Here is an 18,510-nt window from a genome sequence, read left to right as displayed (position 1 = left end):
TATAGATATCACGTGATAATGTCACTCTCAGTCGGGCACAATGACGATACGAATGTGGAAGGACGCAAAATGATTCAGCGCATCGTAGTGAGTGAGTTCCTTGTTTGTATGTTGAAAGTTTATATACTGGCAGGTAGCTTACTCTTTGCCAATTAATAAAATCTGTTTTTCGAAGCGATCAGATGAACACTTCATGAGATATGCTTGTTTGTAGCCGATTGGCAAAAGTATTGTGCATTTTCAATTCGTTTTTTTTAATCAAATCCAGTTTTCTGGATTATGCAGGTTAAAGGGTTAATGTTATTTATACACAGTTTCAGAGATACGGACTTTTCAGACTTATGGACCACCTCTGGTGCCAAAGGGTTTAAATAACTGAGGTGCCACTGTAATAACAAGTGTAACACTTGTAAATTCAAACGCTAAAACACATTGTGTGTTTTGTCTGCTGTACCGTTTGTAAGTAGGGATCTCCCAAAAGTGACGCATGCTGCAGAAACTTATGCAACGAAAACTGCCTTTGCAAAATAATAGCAGTCTATCTAACATCAAGTACACCATTAAAAACATAACACAGGTGGCTGGATTTAGAATTTTTTTTAAATTTTGCTAAAACTCGGATTTTAGTCTAACTGCCTACCTACCTGCCTGCCTGACCACAGTCGCAAGCCTAGAGGCCAAACGAAGCAGCGCATGGCCACCATTTTACGCTACGATAACAAGTCCACCAGTGGGATGTGTTCTGACGAGTTTGTGCCCTCTGTTTTCCTTTTATCTTCAATCAGGCTCATCATCTTCTTGTTGCAATGAAACCATATTGAGGCAATGATTTTCCCTGTCAACACCTTTCTTGAACAGCTAATTTTGGTGGCTCAAACTTATTTAAGAGCTAATGCTTGATAGATAACTGTAACTTTACGGTAGGTTCAATGCCACGCCTATTAATTCATTAACGAGATATTGGTTAATTAACAATTGAACACCAAGACCAAACCTCTTAACAATCTATCACGATGACACACCTCATTATTATTGGCCTGACTGTATTCACAGTGCTAGCACAATGAAATCGTGACACACGTCCTGATGAAAAGCTGACTCGAGATACTCAAATACAGCAGTCACCCTAATAGAACAGTCACTTATGCATAGCTGTATGCTACAACAAAAAAACCAGTATTAAAAATTATAAATTTTAAAAATGAAGTAGGGATTCAAGCGATAAAAAGTAGAGTTGAGTGATGGTAGTAATTGCAGCATAGCTTGGTGGGAAAATCCCTTGAACAAAATGATTGTTATAACATGCCAATGTAGGGATTTTCCCACCAAACTATGCTGTAATTACTACCGTCATTCATCTCTTGTTCCACTACATTTTATCGCTTGGATCCCTACTTCGTTTTTAAAAATTATAGAACTTTGCATGAGCGAGATCAAAAAAAAGTGTGCTTTAATTTCATAAAGTACACTTTAGGGCAAGCAGTGCTTTAAGAGTGCTTTATTGTACTTCAGAGGTGCTATATTGCACTGTTTGCAGTGCAATATAGCACTTTTTGTGGGCACAGTTGCCCATGTGCTTTAGTGCAGGCTAATAGCCTGCGACGCTCACGCCAGTATGACTAATCACCCAAGCTAGTGAAGTCTGATAGCCTCGCCTCACTGAGTGATCAATCACCCCAGCCAATACAAGTTCTACCACTGGATTGCTTTTATAGACATACCTAAATGCTTCGATGACGGGTAGGAGAAGGTAACGTTGCTGTTACGTTTGTTAATGTAAACGGACAAGTCCTGGAGATATCACGGAAATACTTCACCATGTGTCACAATAGAATTGATTGTGGGTTGTGACCTAAACCTGCCAAAATATGCGATGAACGTCTACTATGCCAAACTATGGTGAACTACGCATGAATTACTTTTGTTAAACTAGTTTGTGTGTGTTCAGGCTGCTAATAATTTGTGCAACACATGTTAATTATGAGTCCTAGTGTATGGTGAAGCTACACGACTAGAAAGTTCCATAAATCATTTAAAGCATTGCTTTGCTCGTGCTATATGAAAATAAAGCACTCGGTGCTTGGTCTTGATGCTAATAAAGCACTCAGCTTCTTTATTAGCATCTCAGCCGCATGCCTTGTGCTTTATTTTTCATATTGTACTCACAGCAATGCTTTAACATATATTAATATACCAGTTTGTATAACAGTGTATTGTGTTGTGTTGTTCGGTGTGCTCTATATGGAGTTAACTATCATCACTATGGTAACAGGAAGCCTAGTAGTAGTGGCAGGGCTACAGGGATGAAGTTAGGAGGGAAGAACAAAGATGTTGACTCCTTTGTGGATAAGATTAGAGCAGAGGGTAAAGGTGGGTGGACACTATTTAGAATTGTGTTGTTATGGTTACCACAGATGTGCCCAGTTCAACTGCCAGAACCACCAAGACTACCATGGCAACACCATCATCACCACAGCAACAACAACAACAAAGGTATTTATTAATTAGTATATGTAATTAAGGTGAGGCACACACTTAAAAGAAACTTGTAAGTTAGGGATCAAGTCATAATAGGTAGTGAAACAAGGAGGTCACCTACACCTGAAGATATACATTTAATCTTTCTGTAATTCAGTTTGTACCCATGACTGCATGTCTGTTCACACATCCACTTGAGCAAACTAGCTATGAGTAAAGGTCATTTACATAATGTATTGAAGTTTCTACTTTCATCATGTTTACTTGAAGGGGTCACTGAAGCCTTGTGAGACCATGTGATAGGGGCTTGCCAATACATGCTGTAACAAGTGTTTTATGAGAATGTAGTGGTTCTTGTAAGCTACCAGGAATGGTATGTCCTTTTATGATGAAAGGGCGTGTCCCTTTTGTACGCAAAGGAATATTAAAAGCAGCCATGAGGATATATCTAGAGAGTTTGTGTATGAAAACATGATAGTTGAGAAGATTATTCTGGGTGTAATTGAGGTAGCTTGATCACCACTTTCTAGGACTTCTTGATCACTTGATTCAGTACAAATTTATAGAGGTCAGGGGTTAATCTAGGGGGGGGGGGGCGGGGGGGGCACAGGCCCCCTCTGGGTTAGCTATTGCCCCCCCTAGGTTTATACCTAAAGCCTTGAGAAATGGAAAGGTTTAATTGATCCCAAAGTTGTATAATCCAATGGTCAATATTCAATGGCATCACAGTAAAATTTCACCAAAATTGAGTATATTTACACCTAAATTTTCAAAATTTTCCTGGGGGAGCATGCCCCCAGACCCCCCTAGAATCCGAAGCGACTTACTTCGCCCCCTCTAGGTTAATATTCTGGGTTGAGCCCTGGAGGTGTACCGATAATCGAATCGGCTACAATATCAGCCACCGATATGGCATTTTTTACCAATATCGGTATCGGTACAGAACAGCAGGAGGACCGATATCGCTACCGATATATACACAGTAGCAATAGTTTGTACATAAACGGATTGTGCATTGGTTTTCTACGTTATTCATGTGGCTCTTTAGTGCCAGTGGCTTATTGTTCACTCTGCAACAAGCACTACGCTATGCTACAAGAAGCCATATAAATACAAGTGATTCTAGTGTTTGTTGCTGGAAAGCTTATTACAGTCTTTACAAATGAGGCAGTTATAGAGTACTGTACTTTTGTAATAAAAGAAGGGTCACAGGATAACCAAGGAAACTTGCTGTACCAGCTTTCTCACGAGCTGTTAGAATGCGGAGTAATGCAGAAATATCTGTTTAAGGCTTCATGGCAGTATACATATAAATGTTTGTGGGTGCCTAATTGTCTGGATTGCACAATAGAAACCCAAGCTGTATACCACCACAGGCAGAGTATAGCAATGAATACATGCACATGTTGTTGTAGGGTAGGTAAATGTACATTTTTGTTTACTTAAAATATTAATGTAAATATCGGATCGACTATCGGTTATCGGCTTCTTTGGTTGCATCAATATCGGATATCGGTACATGCCAAAAACCCATATCGGTACACCTTTACAAATTTAAACCTATGATTGCCTGATTTGGTTTTGATCCCAGTCACTGGCTCTACAGGACTACTGCCCCTTTAGAATGACCTCAGACTTGATGTTGTCTGAACACCACCCCAACTATCAAGCCCGTAACAAATGAAGGACACAGTATGATAACTACCTCTCCGGTCAATCCAGTCACTGCATACATGTAAAGGACAGTTTTTGTTACAAACACATCACATGTGGTACCATTACTCAACACCTTGCACTGTCAGTGAAATGGGACACAAAGGAGGACAAAGGTAAGTCCATGATGTGTGCAGGTGGTATGCCCAAAGCCACATGTCGGGTGTGACGGTGAAAAAAACCAGGCCCTGTTAGCCATTATTGTGTTACACTACTTGTCTGAAGGTATCATCAGGTAGAAAGTTAGTGAATATTGTGTTAGTTAAATTCCATTGGAACTTGTTGGATGGTGTTCATGCTGATGTCAAGGAAAGGGGTTTCTGGGCGGCTCACTAGGATGCCTTTTTGATACAAGGATTTTATCCTAACACATCTTTGTACCGTTCAGCTTCTCTTTCAAATTCATCTTTTTATTGTAAATATGAGCAATCTAATTAAGAAGAGGGAATACTGTGAACGCACACATGAGGTTGAACATAGTATGTTTACCCCTTTAGTGTTCTCTTCCTCTGGTGGCATGGCTAATGAGGCTACAGTTAGAGATTAGTTGAGCTTTATTTAAAGTCGTAAGCAGGAGGAAAGCTATTCGGTAATTATGGGATGGCTAAGGTGCCGGCTGTCCTTTGCCTTATTGAGATGTGCCTTCCTATGTATCAGGGACAGTTTATTGGAAGATGATGATGTTTCTCTTGCTGTGGCTGAAGGGGGATGTTAATTGAACTTTTTCTTATTGTTTTTCATAATTACAAGTCATCAATTATCTTAAAATAATATTTATGTATCACACACCACTATGGATTATAAAGGTTCCATTGTACCCTTGGGTTTAGCAATTACTGCAATTACTTGAGTAACTCATTAATGTTGTAGTACTCAATTAGTAAAAGTAGTACCCGAGTACTTTTTAAGATCACATGAGAGTACAATATTACTAAACATCGAATGATGGCTTAGTCCTAACTAATATCTACAACACTTCCTCTTGTTTGGTTGATGGGTAACTGGTTAATACCAAACCGGGTTAACATGGTGTGTATTATATGGAGTACTACTCTCTGTAGTGTCCACCTGACAGTCAATGAGAAGCTTGTGGTTACAGCAGGTCGTGATGGTGGACTACAAAACATGGAGGTGTTGGGGATGATGCAACTAAGGGTCACTGACCCTCAGTGTGGGTGTATACTCATCGCCATTGACAACCAAGATGATCGGCCAATACAGTTTCAGGTACCAGTTACCATGGTGATGATGTCATGTCATCATCATTACATACAGACTCATCCAAATGTTGACAAGAAACTGTTTACCAATGAGAGTGTGATTGGTCTAAAACAAGCCAATCGGTCATTCCCTATCAATAGTGATATTGGAGTATTAAAGTGGCGACTACAAACAGTAGATGAAGCCTTACTACCACTATCTAGTAAGTAATAATGACATAGTGGTGTGCACTAATTGGGAATTTGCTAGTCAACTGCTGGCCACAGGAAGCAGCTGGAGGATCATGTGATGTCAATATAGAGTACGAGCTACTACAGACCTACCTGGAGCTACAAGATGTTACCATAAGTATACCATTACCGTGAGCAACCATAGTGGGCTATAATTGGCATAGCGTATCATGTGATCCTCACACAGGAGTGGTGTTGGAGACCCAGTTGTTAAGGAGTTGGATGGGACATTTCATCACGACCGTCGCAAGCATGTCCTGGAGTGGAAGTTGCCAGTTATAGACCAGTCAACTGGTACTGGCAGTTTAGAGTTTAACATGCAGGGTGGAGTGAGTGATGACTTCTTCCCTGTTAGAGTATCCTTCACTTCTCCCAAACTATACTGTAGGATAATGGTGAGTGGTGTGGTGTGTATGTGTGTAGTGTGTAGTGTAGTGTAGTGTAGTGTGTGTGTGGTGGGGGAGGGCCTGAAATTATGTTTTGGAAATGATCTCACAAATCCTATTGCAGTTTGCAGTTTCCACTGATGACTATATTAGGGAGTATTGGTCTATTTTACTGCAATTAAGTTCCCTAGTTTGAAATATCCACCTAATATGCTAGCATTATGCCTAAGAATCCCTTCATCACTGTCTCTACAACTCTTAAGCCCATTAAGGCTTTACAGCACTTTTTTCTACATTCCTCACCTTTCAGTTACATGTTTCAGACTCCCTGTATTCACAGGCTTTAGCCTTCTCACAGGTCCCTAGTGGGATAGCATTTAATAAAACAAGTGCTGATGGTGTGTAGGACAGCCTGTTAAAAGTTGTTACAGAATGTACATGGGCAGCCTTGAACCTGCAGCCATCTGATTAATGCTCTGTGTAGACATATATACGTAATAGTACCAGGAGCGCATCGAATCCTATGGACAAGGGAGCATGTAACTTCGTAAAGAGCGAAATTCAAACATGGCTTCCATGTGCTATAATAAATAACTTTTATAATTTCCTAATTAGGATATTATATGGAGGCGCATGCTCGAATACATCATGTTTTCGCTGCAATGAAGCAAAGCTATGGAAACGAAATTCAATGACACGACGGAGGAACAGTAGCACAGGGTTAGCGGGACAGTCTTTCTGCAATCGATTATCATGCAAAATTACTCCATTTGACTATTCCAAGCTTTACCTTTGACTCGGCGATCTTCCTATCAAAGCAGCTTTACTACCTTCACACTAGACGATGGAGTAGCAGCCCATTCAGTGTATCCCTGTTTCCCATAAGAATGATGAAACCAATTATATACATAGTAACACTGGACGCCATGTTTGAATTTCACCCATAGTATTGGTAGTGTACAGAGTTACTTGTTCATAAGATTCGATGCGCTCCTGATAGTACTGTACAAAAACCAGAAAAAGTTCTATGGGATAGAAGAGTAGTTAGTCATAGTGTATATTAATGAGTTGGGGCCAGCTCTAGTGAACTTGTCCACAGGTGTTCAGATATAATGGAGGTAGCCCCACTACACAGTATATGGTGTAGTGTAGGATAATGATCAATGTTTAGTGTGGCTGGACCTAACGGGTAGTCACATACACAGTCTCCATTCTGTTATACTGTACAGCAATTGTTGTGATACAGTAGTTTATCTGGTATAGACTGTGAGCTATTCCAGTCTAGTGGTATTTCTGTTGTTTTGTAGTGACAACAACAAACAAGTTTGTTACATAACAGTCACATGAGTTGTGAGGACTACATCTAGTTGTGTTTGACCCTTTAAGCAGTGCCTACCCTGAAAACCTGTAGATTTTATGAAAATTATGCATTCAGTTACTTATATCATAAGGAGTAGGCGTGGCCCACAGGATAACATCACCCTAAAACTAACCTCAATTTTCCCTGATGACGATGAGGCAGTATTGGTTAGGTAAAACTAAGCCCAAACAAGTTTTCGGATCGACCCAAAACACTTTCAACAAGTTGCTACGGAATTTTTTTTTTAAATTTATTTGACAGAATTTTCTACTGACTGACTGAGTAACTGACTGAGTAACTGATGCCTTCAGACAAGCGTAACTTGATAGCGGCTAAGGCTACGGGCTTGATTTTTTCACTGTTCGGTGTCGCTTTGGCCCTACAGGTGCCTTTTGGCATACCGCAGTACGTACAGTGCATTCTTCATGGACTTACCAGTGTCCTCCTTTGTGTCCCATTCATCTTTGCTGACAGCAAAAAGTGTCGATTTGGCGGTAGCACATGATGGCTTCCCTTTGTAACGGAAATTGTCCGTATTTTCATAGTGGTTATTTCGATTGCAGAGGTACTTTTCCAACAGTTCTTGATTCGTACTGCTGTGCAACGAGTTGAACATAGCCGACAATGAAGCGTAATGGATACTTCACTTTTCAGACGATAATTGATATAACTGGAGCGCGCAGCACCATTTCTTTCAGTATGCATGGATTACAGAGGTGCTTTTCGAACAGTTCTTGATTCAAAATGCTGCGTAACGCATTGAACATAGCTGGCAACGAAGCGTAATGGATACTTCACTTTCCAGACGATAATTGGGGTGCGCAGGCAGCGCGGCGCCATTTCATATACGGTATGCATGGGTTCACCAGTCATTTACAAAAAAGTTAACAAACAAGTACACAGAAAAATTTGTAATTTTCAACTAGAGTAGGGACCATAGCACATCAATAAGAAGTACTGAAACAAGTTGGAGTAGTGCATGATATTAAATCACAGTAAAACAATAAGAAGTGTTATATCCTTACTGTGCTCAAGATACCATAATGGAAAAGCATAGTAGGGATATAACACTTCTTATTGTTTTACTGTGATTTAATATCGTGCACTACTCCAACTTGTTTCAGTACCTTTTATAAGCCTTTTCCATAATGACGTCACAAAACAAAATGGCGTACTCTATTTTGGGGACTCTAATGTTTTCACTAAATGGTCACAATAGAAATGGAGAATTGAGCAAAGTTTTTTGAGAAGATGGAAGGGATTGAAGACCGTCGAGATGGTGAATTGCTATTGTTAGATGAAAGCGATATTGCAGGAGCTTCCTTAAATAGAAAATTGCTCTCTGAACCAAGCAGCTCGGAGGTTTCATCGTTTGACGACGCCTTGGATGACGCCCAAGAGTTTTCATGTGAAAGCGATCTTGAAAGTACTCGGGCTGAAGAAGTCGACGACTAGTTATCTTACAAATATGTAGCAGGTCGTAATCGCTGGGATTGCTGCGTACTCCTTTGTCGAAGTTCTTCAGGAGAACGACTAGAGAGAGAACGTTTGGGGATGGCAAGATTATCATTTCGCGCATTTCCTGATGTTAAGACTGGTAAAGGCAAACTATGGATTGCAAAAATTCGTCGTGATCCAGGTCACAATTTTGTGGTGGACAAGCATTAATAAATAAACTAGTGTCCATTTGGTTCTACTTCGGGTACTTAAAGATAATGAGTTACTCTCTAGAATTCCTATGGATATAATTACATGAAAATAACAAGGAGAAAACATCCTGACCACCTGGTAGACTCCTGTAAGCGTTCGAGCGTAAATCGGATGGCTGCAGGTTCGAGGCTACCTAGGTCCAGTCATGGATTTTTTCTCCTTTCTCCAACTTTTCAAACACACCTTAAGTAGTTAAGTCTAAGTAGCTAAAGTCTTTGAGCAGGCTGTAGGACCAGGTGTCCTACAGACCTTCAGCACTTGTGCTGTAAAGCATTAATAAAGAATACTAAAGTTTGTTCATTACATTTTACTGTAGACGACCATATTAGTGATAATGCTATACATTCTAAGAGACATGTGCTGAAATCAACTGCTGTGCCAACAATCTTTCCCTAGACGGTTGAAGAGTACATACGCACTTCCATGACATCAAAATTGACACTTTCTTTATGTCAACATCAAAATTGACACTTTCTTTATGTCAACATCAAAATTGGCTCTTTCTTTATGTCAACATCAGAATTGGCACTTTCTTTATGTCAACATCAAAATTGACACTTTATTTATGTCAACATCAAAATTGACACTTTATTTATGTCAACATCAAAATTGACACTTTCTTTAAGTCGACGTCAAAATTGACACTTTCTTTATGTCAACATCAAAATTGACACTTTCTTTATGTCGACATCAAAATTGACACTTTCTTTATGTCGACATCAAAATTGACACTTTCTTTATGTCGACATCAAAATTGACACTTTCTTTATGTCAACATCAAAATTGGTACTTTCTTTATGTCAACGTAATGACATGATGGAAGAGGAACTTTTAATGTGTGATGATGATGCCCTGGAAGTTGAACCACATGATAGTTCAGATATTGCTGAAATACAATGTCAGTGTGAAGAAATGAAGAAGAAAATTGAGGATCTACAATCTAGACTTTATAAATCAGAAAACAAATTTAAAAGATCTCTATTTTGCTTTGAAAACATCAAAGATGATGATGAAATGGTGAAATTTTACACAGGGATACCTGACCAAGCAACGCTTATGGCATTTTACGAAATTTTGGAAGATGATCCAAAAACCATGAGACTATGGGTAGGCAAAAAAAGCAAGGATTGTTATGGTGACTGTGAACCCGGTCGTCATCCTAAGCTCCCTCTTTTGGAACAATTTTTCCTGAATTTAGTACGACTTAGTTTGGGTTTGTTAGAGCAAGATTTAGCCAACAGATTTGGCATATCAGTGTCCTCTATATCCTGTATCACTGTAACCTGGATTAATTTGATGTTTCATTCCTTCATAGCCATTGAACGTTTTCCACCTTGGCATGTTGTAGAAAAGCACATGCCAGAAATATTTAAGAAGGAATATCCAAATATGCGACTCATAATTGATGCTACCGAGCTTCAGGTTGAAAGACCATCTTCTCTTTTAACCCAATCATGCACTTTTTCTACATACAAAAACAGGAGTACTGTTAAAGTGCTTATAGAAATCTTACCAAGCAGTGTCATTTTGCATTTGTATCTCCCACATATGAGGGGTCTGTCTCTGACAAAAAGTTGGTAGAAGTTTGTGGAATTTTGGATAAGCTTGAATGTGGGGTTGAAATAATGGCTGATAAGGAGTTCCAGATTCAAGACCTGCTTACTCCACTTGGTGTGCGCTTGAATATTCCACCCTTTCTGAACACCAAACTACAAATGCCTGTTAATGATGTGCATCTTACAAGAAAGATAGCCCGTTTACGCATTCATGTGGAGAGAGCTATTGGCTGAGTAAAAGATTTTCGGATTTTACAACATACACTTCAAGCCACGATGTGGGACTCTATAATGAGATTATTTGTGTTTGTTGTTTGCTTACTAAACTAAGTCCACCATTAGTTGCTAACATTTTCCATGAAAATGGAATTTCTGTTACATGATTACATTAGTATGTATGTAGCTGTATAACCTATAATATCAGTACAAGGTACAGTAGAGTCATAGTGATTATAACCATTGAATATTAGTAGTAGCGGAGGGAGTACTGTTAACTGCCGCCACCTACACAATTTGTCTCAAGCTAAAGGAATAAATATACCACCTGTCATCTTTTGTGATGGCTTAACCTCACCGGAAATCTAATAATCTTTAGTTGTCTTAACACAGTATTCACTGGTAACAAATTAGTGCTCTGTGTTGACACAAGTTGTATGGACAAGTCAGCAAACTGAGAGGGAACAACACCATGTGTTGCGTTGACTGTAGAAACTGGAGGTGGTGCCAGCTTTACTTGAGAAACTGATGGTCCAGGTGTTGGCTTGACTGATAAAACTGCAACTGTTTACGTGACTGCAGAAAGTGTAGGTGTCAGTTTACTGTGGAAACTGTAGGAATTGGGTTGATCATAGAAAATGTGGATGTTGGTTTGACCGTAGGTGTCAGTTTGACTGCAGGAACTGAAGGTGTTGACTTGACTGCAGAAAGTGTAGGTGTCAGTTTGACTGTGGAAATTGTGGGGATTGGCTTAACTGTAGAAAATGTAGATGTTGGCTTGACTGTAGGCGTCAGTTTGACTGCAGAAACTGTAGGCGTTGACTTGACTGAAGGTGTCGGGTTGACTGCAGAAACTGTAGGCGTTGACTTGACTGAAGGTGTCGGGTTGACTTTAAAAACTGTAGGTGTTGACTTGACTGAAGGTGTCGGGTTGACTTTCAAAACTGTAGGTGTTGACTTGACTGTAGAAAGTGGTTTGGCTGTAAAACTGTAGGTGTTGACTTGCAATTGACTGCAGAAGCATGCGGTTTATTAGCAGAGATGGAAGTGGAAAGGCTGAAGAGATCCTCTGAAGCATTAGGTGCTACGATTACACAAGAAATCACTGATGGTAAATACTTCTTAAAGTAGAAAGCTTGTGCCTTAGAAATGGCATCTTCCATAAAGGCTTTATTATAGTACATGCTATGCACAAAAGGATCTTCTATGGGTGACCATACCACAAAGTCACACCACGAGAATTTGGTAACGTGCATTTCTGTTTGTATTTGATAGAAATAAGAGTGTGCAGTTGATAACTGCATTTCTCCATTTTGTACTTTAAGACAAAACAAAGAGTTCCTTTGCAAACATCTAACATCAATGACTTTTCACATAGAATCAGACACTTCACTTCTAAACATCCTTTCTGTTTGTAAGCAGGTTGTGTAAGATCCATAATAATTCCATCTGGGCTAGCAGCCAACCAGGGGGCTGATGTATCAACATATAGACCACATGGCTGCACACTGACCATTACCTCACGAGCTCTCTGGTAGTTGATGTAAGATGCGATGGCGGACTGTTCGAGTTAGATTCCATAACGTGTTGCACTAACATCAATGGTAGTTTCTTTGCCACAAAAGCACTTGTGCTGTCTCTTCTGTGACGTACCTCCTTCATGATAGAAGATGTTATACGCAGGGATCTTGCATGAGCCAGTGCTCAGAGTCAGATGGGGCTCTTGTTTGCAACTCTGATATTTTCATGACTATTTCAGACATGGTTAGTGTACAGCTCTTTCACTAGGTGCTGATTGTCCAAAATTGGAATTTCCAAATTTACATTTTTGCTGGAGGCTTCAGAAGCGTAACTGTGATCTACGTAGCATTACATTTCAGTTGTTAATTTTAAGTTGGTCTAGAAATTTCTGCTTTTTATTAGCAGCACGCAATAGTCTTTCCTCCTTTAACTTTGCTTCTCTGCTTTCAAAAGGTTCAAGTACATTGTCTAGTAAATGGAGATATCCAGATGTGCCATAACTTTTAAGCATGGCTTTGGCTTGAAATGCCTTTTTCAGCTTGCTTGCAGAGGTAGCTTTAAATAATAAAGCATCATCGGCAGCTTCCAATTTCTGTTGCTGGATAGTGTGCAAACGTTCCATAAATCACTGAGCTTTATTGGGTCGATGATCCTCTTGGAGATGGGTTGACAATCCTATTCATTTATTTTGTGAAGCTTAGCCCTCTTCTCAACTCCATACTCTTTCTTTTCTAACGTAACTTCATCAGTAGGTCTGGCATCAACATTTTGCTTTCTTTGACGATGCCACTTTTGCAAGCGTTCAATGCAACCCTTTCATTCATCTTCTTGTAGACCTTGTTGTACATGATCTTCTAAATAATAAATAGTGCCAGTAACATGGCTACAGCAACCAGACAGACCAGCTGTGCATGTACAATATGTTGTAGCTACTGAACAAGCTGACTCACACATTACAATGCTTACAGTGTATACCCTGTCTTTCCTCATTGATGGAAGAACTTTAGCAGTGATACAAATGAAATCATTCAGATCAGGCATGGGATAAAGCTTTACATTTTGAATATGGCCATCATTAAAGAATTGATAAGCTTTATTTAATGTTCTAGTATTCTCTGTTGGCATGGCAGTATTTTGTTCATACGGTGAAACATCATTTTCCTCCTATCTTCCATTGTCATTTCCGCTCTCACATCTGCAATGCTGTCAAGATAGCTCACTTTTGGCAAAATGACTTTTCTATCGACCAAGAATTCATGAATAGTGCTAAAGGTTACTTTAGGTAGCTGAACCAACTGCTTTGTCCATGGTGGATCTTCAGGCTTTGGCATTGACAGAAATATTTTGTGCAACTATGACTGTGGCTGATGTGCTGCAACATTCGCAAGCTTCTTATGTATATTCAGACCTCTATCTGGATCAACAAGAAATTGATCCCATCCATATTTGATGTAAAACTGTACCCTGCAAGTATTAAATTAAAGACATCATGTAAACATGTTAAGAAACAAGTTGACTACAAACACATTACATACACACTGTTTAATACACAATGTACAAGCTAGATGGAGTAATTATTACACATTAGTCAGTAGTACAAAAGATCTGGGCTGAAGTGGGGATCACATCTGTATAGATGATACAACATCTCCACTAGCAAACCCTGGGAATAGTGAGGCTAGGCAGGGATTTGACAGCTACGTGGCATTAATTTAAGTTGCAAGTCGTTTTGAATGCGTCTTTGTGTGAATGTAGTAACTTAGCACTGAAACACATTTATAAATTAAAGACACACATCTTTGTCTCAGTTAATTTCTGTTGACAACAAACACCTCGGGGAAATTCAGCAATAAACCCCCAACTGTCCCTGTCATTCCCCCCACCCTCAGCCCGTATCTGTGGTAGTGAGGCATTACTGGCATTGATAGAAACATGACAGAATCGTTCATCGTATTTAAAAACGTATGGGAATGGAAAACTACTTTAAACCACTGCTGCAGACAAACTAGAAGTTTACCTTTCAATTAACTCAGGCTTTTTCCCGCTTACTGGAGCTCCTCGGCACGCTAGCCATTGTTTGAGTTGGGCTATATTTAGTTCAGAAGATGATTTTCCATTTAAGGAAGCTCCTGCAATATTGCTTTCATCTAACAACAGCAATTCACCATCTCGACGGTCTTCAATCCCTTCCATCCTCTCTAAAAACTTCACTCAATTCTCCATTTCTATTGTGACCATTTAGCGAAAACATTAGAGTCCCCCAAATAGAGTACACCATTTTGTTTTGTGACGTCATTATGGAAAAGGCTTACTGATGTGCTATGGTCCCTACTCTAATTGAAAATTCCTGTGTACTTGTGTGTAGAACTTACCATTTTGAAGCAACAAGGAAACTTCTTAACATAGGTGACAATATGTATCCTTCGTGACACAATCATTTAAAATGCCTTGTTGTGTTCTATTTAAAGTGTGCCATCACATGATTTTGTACAATATTATCATTTTATTCCTCTCTAAATAGAGAGCACTGTAAACTTTTATTTCCATTCAATCAGAGAGGAAGTTACGGAGCAAATTCTACAAGCTTCGTTTTATTGTTACTGTAGCTTTAGATAGTTTACTACCTTAGTTTTACGTAATATACTGGCCTCGTGTTATGTCAAAAGATTAAGGGAGCAACGTTGTACATGTAATAGTTGTAACACAGGCATGAGTTACGCAAGTTTAATGTTCTAATCAGTGCTATTGAGTCGTTTATGGAAAAGTACGGAGTTCACTAAAAGCTAGTAGCGTGGTTACTGTGCGTAGAGTAGTAGCTTCGTGATGGGGGCATGTCCGTATTCGAAAGCATGCAGAAACGATCAATGAATAAGTTATTCTTTCACCTTAGCCCAACATTTTTCAACTGGTAGGATGTCGAGGGTAACAAAATGCTTTCTGTCTCGGCCTCAACATCTATATAATCACTGCCCAGTTGTAGCCCGGCTACATTTCTACTAATGGCGAATATAATGGCCTTTGTTCCAAGCCTGTAGGTTCAACTGCTGCAGAGTTACAGCTCTTTGTTTTAAACTTTTAATACACTAGGACATACATGTACGACAGTGGTCTTTCGCATTGTATATGTAACACTTTCACACCTCAGATAAAGAGAGCCGCCTGGGCCACATACTGTAGAGCGACTTACTGTCAAGGACATAAAATTTCGTGGATTCTCACAATTTTGCTTTAAACAAAAAAAATTTGAGGTTACAGGCAAACAGCAAAATTTACAAATTGCTTGATAAACACATGTAGGGCATGCCAACTACTTTCTCAAGATGTGATTTTTTTTCTTTTTTGATCGATTTTAGTAGCTATTTGTTGGTGATCCGAGAGTATCACATTTGCGAAGCTGCTAACTGAGATTATTATTACGATATATGTAGTAATTTCAGTTAGCTATGCCTAAGTATGGACTCCTATAAGTGGTGTATCATTATACCGAAGTCCAAAATGTGCTTATCAGCAAGTGATTTTTGAAACTTGATATTAAAGGGCGTGAAACTATCCCATTTCGTTTGGGAATACTTGAGAATGAAATTGATGCCCTGCTCTTTAGCTAATTAGCAAAAAAATTCACACGAGACAATCAACATTGCATTTGAGCAGCAGCTACCGTAGGTGATGGAGAAGGAGTCTTTACCTTTCACTCAAAGTATTTTAACAGAGCCATTACTGCCCACACAACAAAACTTCCACCATGGGAGGTTCCAACACAACAGAATTTTGAGGATATTTATTTTTGTGGTTTACAAATTATCTGTGAAATACTTGAAATTTTTATTCTCAAAAGTAATTCACCCTACGGTACAAGGCCAGTATACTACGTAATACTACACTATTTAAAAGTTGTAAAGTTACAAAACAACATAACTCTGATAAGATAGCATCTACACTACTTCATAACACCAACACCAGGTGGTCCCCTCCCCACAAGCAAAAGATTTTTTCCTCTCACACGCTATCCTGGAGCTCATCAATGAGCTATCAAGTCACTTGAAGAAGTACAGTGCTAATAATAGCAGTTCAATGAATCAATGAAGAGTCTTTAGTTGGTCAGTCGAGTTGATCCAGCTAAAGCCATTGTGTTGTCAGAGTAAAAGTGATCAGTGAATTTGTTTGATAACTGATTATATACAGAGCTGTGTTGTTCTTTTTACTAGGTGATTATAATGTGAGGTAGCTGGTTACAGGGTGATATATTGTGAGGTAGCTGGTTATAGGGTGATATATTGTGAGGTAGCTGGTTATAGGGTGATATATTGTGAGGTAGCTGGTGATATATTGTGAGGTAGCTGGTTATAGGGTGATATATTGTGAGGTAGCTGGTTACAGGGTGATATATTGTGAGGTAGCTGGTTATAGGGTTATATATTGTGAGGTAGCTGATTACAGGGTGATATATTGTGAGGTAGCTGGTTACAGGGTGATATATTGTGAGGTAGCTGGTTACAGGGTGATATATTGTGAGGTAGCTGGTTACAGTGTGATATATTGTGAGGTAGCTGGTTACAGGGTGATATATTGTGAGGTAGCTGGTTATAGGGTGATATATTGTGAGGTAGCTGGTTATAGGGTGGGGTAGCTGGTTATAGGGTGATATATTGTGAGGTAGCTGGTTACAGGGTGATATATTGTGAGGTAGCTGGTTATAGGGTTATATATTGTGAGGTAGCTGATTACAGGGTGATATATTGTGAGGTAGCTGGTTACAGGGTGATATATTGTGAGGTAGCTGGTTACAGGGTGATATATTGTGAGGTAGCTGGTTACAGTGTGATATATTGTGAGGTAGCTGGTTACAGTGTGATATATTGTGAGGTAGCTGGTTATAGGGTGATATATTGTGAGGTAGCTGGTTATAGGGTGATATATTGTGAGGTAGCTGGTTATAGGGTGATATATTGTGAGGTAGCTGGTTATAGGGTGGGGTAGCTGGTTATAGGGTGATATATTGTGAGGTAGCTGGTTACAGGGTGATATATTGTGAGGTAGCTGGTTATCGGGTTATATATTGTGAGGTAGCTGATTACAGGGTGATATATTGTGAGGTAGCTGGTTACAGGGTGATATATTGTGAGGTAGCTGGTTACAGGGTGATATATTGTGAGGTAGCTGGTTACAGTGTGATATATTGTGAGGTAGCTGGTTACAGTGTGATATATTGTGAGGTAGCTGGTTATAGGGTGATATATTGTGGGGTAGCTGGTTATAGGGTGATATATTGTGGGGTAGCTGGTTACAGTGTGATATATTGTGAGGTAGCTGGTTACAGGGTGATATATTGTGAGGTAGCTGGTTATAGGGTGATATATTGTGGGGTAGCTGGTTATAGGGTGATATTTTTGGGCGGAAAAGCCCAAACCTTAATATACAGTACTACTGGTTATAAGATATATGCATAGAGTTCTATTGCATGACATACAGCTTGTAGCATTTACTTATTTTCTACAAGTGAATTGACAGTACAGGCTCGTAGACAGGGGGAACCCCTCCTCTTGAATAAGCTCCACAATTTAAAGTCCAAAATTTTAGTAATATAACAAAAGTCTCTCCCCCCAGCTTTAGCATGTGAACATCCGGATGTAGTCTCTACATCACACCACACAATGTGGTCCACTTTTCATCTACCCTGATAAAAGTCTGTACAGCCAATGGAATGGAATGCATCTAAATGATCATGTGAGCATGGACAATTTAGTGTTGCAATTGGCTTGTTGTGTCAGTGAAAACTGTAATGAACTGATACAATACAACTTATACTGAATTTGTGTGACTGTTGTGTGAGGGTCCACTGTAGACATAGTTTACTATGAGCTGTGTTGTACACATATATTGGTTGTTAAGGAGGTTGTTGTTAGGTAGCCATATTGTCATCACTACAGGTGGGTGGTGTACAACTAGTGGAGGGAGGATCACAAGACCACTCCTCTAACTATTCTCTCAACACTGACCGATTTGAGATTGTGTAAACAACAAGTTACTGTAAACAATAGCCATTTTGTTATTGTTTGTAATTCAATAGTGTTTAATGGTATCAAATTTCAACACTTCATTATTGTACTATTATCTGTAAA

General features: G+C 39.3%; 1 protein-coding gene across 1 annotated transcript in view; it reads left to right on the top strand.

Annotated features, from left to right (window-relative positions):
- LOC136241227 (coatomer subunit delta-like) overlaps positions 1-18,510 on the top strand; it is a 26,795-nt gene extending 8,285 nt beyond the window's left edge. The window contains exons 6-12 of the mRNA XM_066032412.1: positions 2,273-2,370; positions 2,415-2,493; positions 5,253-5,418; positions 5,467-5,614; positions 5,662-5,773; positions 5,830-6,037; positions 18,319-18,510. Of these exons, the coding sequence (XP_065888484.1) occupies positions 2,273-2,370; positions 2,415-2,493; positions 5,253-5,418; positions 5,467-5,614; positions 5,662-5,773; positions 5,830-6,037; positions 18,319-18,405 (898 nt within the window). The 3' untranslated portion in view covers positions 18,406-18,510. The remainder of the gene's footprint in view (positions 1-2,272; positions 2,371-2,414; positions 2,494-5,252; positions 5,419-5,466; positions 5,615-5,661; positions 5,774-5,829; positions 6,038-18,318) is intronic.

The sequence above is a fragment of the Dysidea avara genome, chromosome 1 (genome assembly GCF_963678975.1).
Source record: "Dysidea avara chromosome 1, odDysAvar1.4, whole genome shotgun sequence".
NCBI lineage: Eukaryota > Metazoa > Porifera > Demospongiae > Dictyoceratida > Dysideidae > Dysidea > Dysidea avara.
The sequence above is the reverse complement of the archived record's forward strand: the minus strand, read 5'-3'. Positions and strand labels throughout refer to the sequence as shown.